Source organism: Protomyctophum bolini (assembly GCF_963924005.1).
Source record: "Protomyctophum bolini genome assembly, chromosome: 14".
In the NCBI taxonomy this organism is placed as follows: Eukaryota; Metazoa; Chordata; class Actinopteri; order Myctophiformes; family Myctophidae; genus Protomyctophum; species Protomyctophum bolini.
This window is the reverse complement of record NC_137875.1, coordinates 20,034,621-20,044,234: the sequence shown is the minus strand read 5'-3', so window position 1 is coordinate 20,044,234 and position 9,614 is coordinate 20,034,621. Positions and strand designations below refer to the sequence as shown.

General features: G+C 40.9%; 1 protein-coding gene across 1 annotated transcript in view; it reads left to right on the top strand.

The window, feature by feature from the left end:
• Positions 1-7,041: 7,041 nt before the first annotated feature.
• wdr11 (WD repeat domain 11) overlaps positions 7,042-9,614 on the top strand; it is a 112,572-nt gene continuing 109,999 nt past the window's right edge. Inside the window, exon 1 of the mRNA XM_080781806.1 lies at positions 7,042-7,203. Coding sequence (XP_080637932.1) covers positions 7,118-7,203 — 86 coding nt within the window. The 5' untranslated portion in view covers positions 7,042-7,117. The remainder of the gene's footprint in view (positions 7,204-9,614) is intronic.

Here is a 9,614-nt window from a genome sequence, read left to right as displayed (position 1 = left end):
TGAACAAAAAGAACAGTTATCTATCTTCAGTCACTGCAGTTTCGAAATAAACCCCATGGTGAAATCCTGACTGGGTTATTAGTCATCTCCCAGAATCCCAGGCCTATACTGGCTGTGTGTTTAAAGCCTGTACCCTTTGGCTGGGAGAGGAGACATCAAGATCAAATCTTCTCTTTGTCTTTTCCACTTCGCTGCCCTGTGTCTCAGAATCCCCTTTCTCTTCATATTGTCTCTGCCTGCCCACTTCTCCTCTTGGTATAGTGAAAGTGATTGATTACCCATCAGTACCCAGCCACCTCTACTCTTACCCACAGCAGCTCTTCCTGTTTTTCTTATTTTTAAAGTCCAGCACTGGTGGACCTCACCAATACAAAAGAGTAACATTTGAGACATATTTTCAGCCTAACTTTCTTTTTACATTATTTTATAGTATCACTGATTATACTAAACCACAGAGGCACAGAATCCCCTACAGCAAGTGCAAGATCATTCTTGCTGCCTGCTTGTAAAAGTTGCAGCAGAGCAGACTGAATAGTATCATAGCTCCAAAGGAGATTCATAATGCGACTCAGATACACGATACAGTCCACTGCAACCACTTACAGGTTTGTCCTGGAGGTACAAACTCAGTTCGGAACAAAATCTCTGGTTCTACATCTGTCTGTCCCTGAGGCGACCCCACTTGTCCTCCCCGAAATTTCACCAGCCACCTTCTGTGCCTCTATTCCAGGAGGACAGCACTGCCTGGCTTTGCTCCGTGGTGGGAAATATTACTTTGACATTGGCTTGGGGGGGGGGGGGGGGGCAAACTACTACTGGTAGTATCTTATCTTATAGGTCACATTCTCACCTAATACTTCGGTAGACTCGATGTGAATGGGCGGAGAAGTTGCGATTCTTGCATATTTAATTTGCTGGGGTTTGCCTTCACACTGGCTGTGTCAAGCGCAGCAAGGAAACGAAGCAGGGAATTTTATCAATGTGCTCAATTCATAAAATACACAGTGAAAGGACTTTTGACGTAAAGTGAGGGTAACGGATGTGTCGTCGGGGACTGTCTCTGTGTGTGTGTGTGCGTGTGCGTGTTCGTGTGCCTGTGTGTGTGTGCCAGCCACTGTTCTTTTGGCCACGATATAGTGGCAAAAAAGAGAAGAGATGCAGGGGATGTCTCTCCAAAGAGCATGCGGTCCCAATTGCATGGTAATCACAACAATTTGTTGGCTTGATTGCCGGTTGCTGCACATCTAATTCCACACACTGGTAATAATGACGGGTTGCACCGACCACACACACTTAGCTTGCTAAGTACAGTACGATGATGATGTTGTATGATGATGATATGTATTGATCCACAAACCACATATCTGGACTAAAGTCAGGCAATGTAACTAGTCTGGTTGCCTACTACTTTCTTTCCGAAACAAATGCGACTTGTGTTATTAGAAAGCCTACTTTCCTTATTGGACGCCTTTGTATTGGTGAGTAGGTAAAACATTCTTTATATTTCCGCAACAGAGGAGAGGCCTGTCTGCATTTCATGCGAGCGCAGGAAGACAACAGTCCCATATACTGTAGCTCTAATGAAGGCATTCGAGCTATGGACCAGAGCTACTGTGACCCAAAAGAGGAATTGAATGTCTCCCTGGGACCCAAACTAGTGAAAATAGCAGATCTACAATCTCGCAACGTGTCACTTCACACCACGTTGTAAGCTTGTAGATCGGCAATCGGCAGAGTGCTGCAGGAAGAAGTGACTGACTGGCCCTCAGCAGAGGTTTTAAGGCTAGCTGCTGTTCCCACAGCTGTTCATGGTCAGCATTAATGAGTGCAGTTCCTCACCTGTCTGGCATTATTTGGATGGGAAGGTTTTTGACTATATTTTCACATTTACTGACTGTACACAGTAGTTAACATCCATTTATCATAGGAATTCACTTGAGAACTGAAATGTGTTCATTATGGCAGTGAAAGAAAACAGCAACAGAGCACACTGAAAACACTCGTAACTGTTCATGCGTGAAGAGGGTCAGATGACCAAAAGTCAATAAAGTGGACACAGTGTTTCGAGTGTGCATTGTTGTTTACTTTCTTTCAAAATCACAACACATAAAATGGTTGACTAAACGCAATCCAATGACAAATTGGAACACAAACTGTCATTAACTCATTCCCATAACAAATAGCAACACAATAACTCAACAATTATAACAATAAATGCCCCAAGCCATGCTGGGAGGTCCCTTCCCTGTATCACATGCATGCCAGGATGCTACAATATTAATTTAATTAGAACAAAGTACGCCTGGCCCTGCAGATGCACTTCACTTTAACTAATTAAATCCAGTGTAATATAGTGCAGCGTTAGCTGTAGCCTAATGGACTAATATGGTTTCATTGTCTATTAGTATTCTTACAAAGGACCACTTCACCACTTTTCAACCTACCGGTGTCTTCATATAATTGGTCCTCACTAATGTTCATGATTCATGTTCAGAAACCCGTCCACCAGTGGCATCATCGTTAGGCAGATTTATTTCCGTTAGAACAATGGCTTCCAATATCGCATTGCAACTTTTCAGGATTAGAAAACCTCCATTAGCTTGGATTCCCCATCGATGATGTCACTGACGGGTTTCTGAACTGCCCACAGCTAGCCCTCCCATGAGACACAGACCGAGTAGGCATTATTGAGGACCAATTATATGAAGATAGGTTGAAAAGTGGTGAAGTGGTCCTTTAAAGTTTTCAAAAGGACAGATGTGTTGTTAGGATGAATGTGATTTTTCTGCTATCTGCGCTCTTACAGTAAGTCTGCACAGATAAGTGTGGATGCAAAAAGTAGTGAACCCAAGAAAAAGGATTGATGATTGTCAAAGTCTCAGAATAGCAGCAAGATATACAGTGGTCACCGGGAACAGACTGAAGTTCAAGCGTTTGAGTTCAATGTGTTCTGCGTTTATTACAAATGCATAATTTATACAGACAGTTATACAGGAGCTACACCTCCTTCGGATAATTTGTGAATACTATAAGGTGACATTATGAGAATCTGAGCTCAGGGGCCATCTGGGGCTAGCCTGGCGCAGCCACACTTCACCCGCCCCTATTGCATATATGCATATTGCATATGCCCCGAGGCATCCCACGTAGCCCAGCTAATCCGGGGCCCCTTCTGTGGCGAGACGCTTCCATCTGAGGCATCCTGTTATAGAAGCGCTCTGCAGTACCAAGGAACAGAAAAGAGGAACCTAACAGCAGATAAACATATATTCTAGTCTATTGCATACAGAGTTATAAACATCACATAAAGTGATGGGACGATGAGGTTTTTACACTCTACTGTGTATATGCCTGATCAGCAGATTAGCTTCTATGGTGTTAGACGATGAAAATAACATGGTCAGAGAGGTTACAGTTAAGGTTAGCATACTGTATGTGCACATGTCAGCCTCTTGTGCAGCATATATGTCTCTGGTCACGTAACTGTGAGACAGTATTTATGCATTGGGATCAATGAGTATGAACCATATAGCTCATGACTGCGCTTTGCACAGAAATGTGAAAAAACTTGCATTCCCTACCGGTGAATCTAAGGAATTATACAAGGACATATAAGGACAAACGTGGTTGTCCAGAAGCTCCCCTGCATGTGACATTCTTTTACCTGATTTATTAATCATATCCATTTATTCACAAAGTTTGACATGAAGAACTCATTCCACAGTGAGGTCACTCACAGTTCCGTCAGCACACAGTGGTATAGGCCGGCCTATACTTGCTGTCATATCAGTTTCAGTTGCATCATTTAGGATAGAGATTTTAAGTTATCTAGATTAAAAACCAACAGATACAAAATCTCCTACTTAATGTGCAATTAAAGAAATTGTCATTAGTCTCGATACACACAAGCAAGAAACTAATCTAACAACGTTAACTCTGTCATGCAATTATACTATTTTGCATAGTTTTGGTAGTTTAATGTCACCCCTTTATTGAATGGTCACCCATCTCAACACATTGTGAGCTTGTAGATCAGCCTTTTTTTCCCCACTATTTACTTTTTGAAGCTTTTGATTGATTTGTTTGACATCGTCTTGCCTATAATGAAAAAAATAGGAAAAAATAGGAACCCCAGGGTTAATGAGGTCAAAATATCACTGAGGATTTCACAGTGTAGCCTCTGAATGCTTCCTCACCTTTATCTGTCCTCCTCCACAGATATCAACTTGAGTGGCAGGCTTTCCTGCGCTCTTTCACATTTTCTCTCGCCTCTCCCCCTCAATATCCTACGGCTCACTTGAATTTAAATTCAAATCAATATTCTTAATACTCTCATAAATGGTACACGATCAATGCAGCCAATGTGTCATATAATGCAATGAGATTCAATAAAGACACGGCCAATAGAATGTCACTGCATCCACAGCCATGAATAAAACCTGGCAACGGCTATATTTACCGGTTATAAAGTTGTCATTGTCAAAACTGCCACAATTGGACATTAAATTGCCACAGTCTACTCTATTAGGACATCCAGCAGCATTCGGTCTCCGTGCACAATGACGTTCATTATTAAGAGCATCATGAAAATGTGAAAAGTGCATAGGGCACATTCACAGTGAGGTTTTCGGATGAATGTTTTTCTCAGTTTGTCGCTGTGTGTGAGCCAGAGGCTTTTAATGACCATGAGTGTCACTACTGTTTCCGCCTTCGTGGGATCTGTCAGCAGCACTGCAGGCTATACAGATTGCACTGAATAATGTTGGGTGCGACTCTAAAACTTGCACTGCAAAATCTTACAGGTCAATTTCATTCTGTATGTATGTCCGCAAAATGAACCACCAAGATTTGACTGTGTATTTTCCTCAAAGGTCCAGGTTTCTTTCTTTTTTTAGGAATAAATATAAACAAGCAATAAACTTATTACCACATATAACCAATATTCAGCATAACCTCCCCCCTTAAACTCTTAATTGTCGGTCGGACCCACGGTTGTCCACATGCGTCACAAAAGGCGATAGAGCTTTTGAAGTTGTAGCCCCTTCCCTATGGAATGAATTACCCCTTTACCGAGACGTTCAAAAAGCTGCTAAAAACCCATTTGTTTCAAAAGCACTTTTGTCTGTAATATTGTCTATATGGTACTGCATGTTTATATATATATATATATATATATATATATATATATATATATATATATATATATATATATATATATATATATATATATATACACACACTTGTATTATTACTCTGTCATTGTGTTTTCGTTTTATTGATGATCTATGTATTGCTCTTGTTTTATTTATTGTACAGCACCTTGTGACATTTGTTTTGAAAGGCGCTTTATAAATTAAATTTACCTTACTTTACCTTACCTCTGGTCAGGCTCTGCCAGTGGGCCTAATTAGACCAAGTGCCCTCACCTGTGCCATTTCCAGCCTCTGCCTCAGCCAATTGATTGCCATGGCAACCCCACAGGCCACACCTGCCAATTGATTACTTAACCAGTCCACTTTTCACAGTCAGTTTGCACTCTTTAGACACAGGCAGACAGACAGATACAAAGATCTCCATGACAGACAGATACAGAGATCTCCATGTGGGACACAGACAGACAGTTCAATGGGTGCTATCACAAGTTGACAACAAGGTTCCCAAGTTGCATCGTTCTCAAGTAGGCCGGTGGCTGACGGGCACGTACAGGTCTAGTTATTTAAAAAACACATTGTCACTGTCTCATCGCTTAGTTGCCAAGGTCCTTTGGTGTAGCCTATTCAATCAACACAGCCCAAAATATGCAACATATGAATACAACCTAGGCTCTAAAGCACGTCCATGGCGACATTTTGAGTTGTTTATGTCTCTTCAGAGAGGCAAATTTCCTTTACAGGTATTTTATGTAAAATGTGTTTGTGTTATTAAACATCAGCGACATTCAAGGCAAGGCCGAGGGTGACAACTGAGGTTATACAGTTCTAACTCGTACACAAGATGTAATAATAAATTCAATGAAACACCTATCCTGTCTCTCTGAGTCCTTACCAATTCCCTATGGTGAATGTGACTTTAAACAGTAGCCTATGTCTTTATTGGTTTCTTATTCCTCACATTTGAAAACTTTGAGGCTGCACATAATGGAGCAGGTGAAACTTCAAATGAACTGGCTTTCAAAGATACTGCTTTCCTGTCTACCCACACTGTATCTTAGTTGACATACTTTTATTGGAAAAGGTACAAGTGTATAATATGGACTTACTAAATAGCCTGCAAACTGCAGCCCAGTGGCTGATTGTGGATAGAGTGTCCGCCCTTATTGGGAGGTCGGGGTTGCCTTACAAAAGACTGCGGGACCCAATGCCTCCCTGCTTGGCACATCAAGGGTTAGATTGGGGGTAAGTCCTTGCGAGTTGCGACATACACATACTATCCCCTGTTCCTGTCGGGAACAGAGTGGCATTCGTCTGGAACGCACTCCCCAACAAGATTAAAGAATCCCTTCCTTCCAAACACCACCTCTTCAAGATAGCTTTTCCCAACTGAGGTGAGCCATGGCTGCCACGCGTATAACCTTTTATCGATTTTTATTTTGGCAAATCATTTTGGCAAATCATTTTGGGGGGCAAATCATTTTGGGGGGCAAATTATTTTGGGGGGCAAATAATGTTGGGGGGGCAAATAATTTTGGGGGGCAAATAATTTTGGCAAATAATTTTGGCAAATAATTTTGGGGGGCAAATAATTTTGGCAAATAATTTTGGGGGGCAAATAATTTTGGGGGGCAAATAATTCGGGTGATCAAACTTTGGTAAACTTTTAGTATGTTATTAGAGACACCTAATACTACTACAAAAAAGTTGAGAAACCTTTTGTTGCAATTTTTTTGGGGTAAGGTGCTTTTTTTTCCATAGATTTACTCGCCTTATACAGACAGTACACTATATGAGCGAAGGGGACCGGTAGGAACCATTTCTAAAATGAGATTCCCACTCGGAATTCTATTACAGAACACCATTCCACTTCCTGTTTATCCAACGCATTCGAGCCAGGAAGATACATTTTTAGTGAACTATTTGGTCTACAAATGCGAATGTAGCGGATTGAATTGCCAAATACCATGATTCCTTACACTGTCAACATCAAACTCGCTGCTCGGACTTTGACTGGCACGCTCAATTTGCAGAACAAACCCGCTGTGGACTGGTGAGTCCTGCATCTTGTCTTTAGCATTGATAGCTATAGCTGTCTAATTAAGATGCTCGACTGTCAGTCTGTCACTGTCAAATATTAGGATAAACGCACGTTTTTGTTTTACTGTAAATTAACCGAGCAATTTGACTTTCACGAACATTAAGCATCAGACTCGGAAGTATATAATGTGAGGAGAATATTACATATGAAATAGTTGACAAATGCAATGTATCAAATCGTAGACTGCAGTATGCTATATATTGCTGTTTTCTTCAGCAAATCAAATAACTATGTTGTTATGGCTGCAGTGACAGGACCTCATTCATTGCTCATGTGAATACAGGATCTGTGACACCCTCACGTTTCGGTCAAAGACCTTCTTCGGGCATCTATACTGACTGGAAATACCACGTATAACATTTCAATAATGTCCTCAATCACTGATCTATACAATCCATACAAGATAATTGTGACTGTCTATAGTATACAATAAAAATACAGTAAATAAATTCAATTTAAGCATTATTAACTCATCAAAACAGTATTAGAAAGATCACATTTCAAATGAAAAAAGGAAATACACAAAAATACAAAATGTGTGACAAATGACAACTTTGTTGGGCAGAGTGTAAAGGCACTTAGTCCACACCAATGCAACTTCATGCAGCCATTATCCACCAGTAAGACGCCTGAGGACGAGAATCGACCAAAGGGTGAGGTCGCGTGCACGCATCTGCCTCGTTGACAGCAGACTGCTGGGTGAGCACTGGCGCTTTGGCATGGGGGGTCAGATCAACATGGAAGGAAGTCTGTACTGGCCAAAAGGAGCATGTCTTGAGTGTACAGGGTTTGATGAGGTCAGAACAGGTCAGCTCCATACAGTATATGGAGATCTAAGTGTGGTAGCGGGGACATTCTCTTGAGTGTACAGGGTTTGATGAGGTCAGAACAGGTCAGCTCCATACAGTATATGGAGATCTAAGTGTGGTAGCGGGGACATTCTCTTGAGTGTACAGGGTTTGATGAGGTCCCAGGTAGGGCTGGGCCTTACTTTTCGGGCCTGTTGAGAACTCTAGTTTTCGCTGGCTGCTGGGCGCGGCTGCACTAATGACTTTGCGGCAGGCCCGTCTAGAGTTTGAAATTTGAATGGACAGGTTTAAGTAAAAGAGGAGGTTCTGACCTATATCCATATACAGTGCCTCCCGAAAGTATTCACATTCCTTCACTTTTACCACATTTTGTTTTGTTGCAGCCTCATTTCAAAATTGATTAAATTCGTTTTTTCCCTAATCAATATACACACAATACCCCATAATGAAAAAAGTTTTTTCAAATATTTTGTTAATTAAAATAAGAAACTGGAAAAACACATGTACATAAGTATTCACACTCTTGACTTACGGTAGTACTAAGTTGAGGCACCTTTGGCAGCAATTACAGCCTTAAGACTTTTTGGTAATGATCCTACAAGCTTGGCACACTTGAATTTAAATTATTTTCCCCCTTCTTCTCTGCAGATCCTCTCAAGCTCTGTCAGGTTAGACGGGGAGCGTCGCTGCACAGCTTTTTTCATGTGTTTTTCCAGTTTCTTATTTTTAATAAATTAACAAAATATTTGAAAACTTTTTTCACATCATTATGGGGTATTGTGTGTAGATTGATGAGGGAAAAAACGAATTTAATCGATTTTGAAATGAGGCTGCAACAAAAAAAATGTGGTAAAAGTGAAGGGGTGTGAATACTTTCCGGAGGCACTGTATATGGAGATCTAAGGGTTTGACGTCAGATGTAGAGTTGCTGGGCAATATTGTCGACATCAGGGATCTCCATATATCGGCTTAACTGCGACAGCAGGTCACATTTACTATGACATCAGGGTCTCCACATCTCCATCCTTGATGATGTCACATGATGTCACGAGACCATGGTGCCCGACCAACACACTGGTGCCCGACCAACCAACACACTAACGGAAAATGCACGATTCCATAGTTAACTGCAACCTTTGGTCGCAACAATGGCAGTTAGTTGCAAGGAGTTGCATTGGTGTGGACTGGCCTTAAATTGTGTTCAGTGCCTGGGAGTGAATTGGGAGTGAAAAATTATAACGGAACAGCATCAGTAAAAGGGCTGTAATATAATATTGTTGTTCTGATCATTATAATGCCTAGAACATGTTTTATTTATTATTATGAAAGATATCCCCCAAATGTAAATGATTCATTTATTATTATTATTTTAATAATTATTATACATTTGCATAAAACTGTTTTATCTTACATTTCCTTTGCAACGTACTAGTAGTACAAAGTAGTAGTAAGGTTGAAATCTCTTTTTTTGCAAGTAGAAATATATTCGGGTCTTAAAGGGTTAAAAGTTTGTTTCAAGGCATTTCATCTGGCCTTAAATTATGTTCAGTGCCT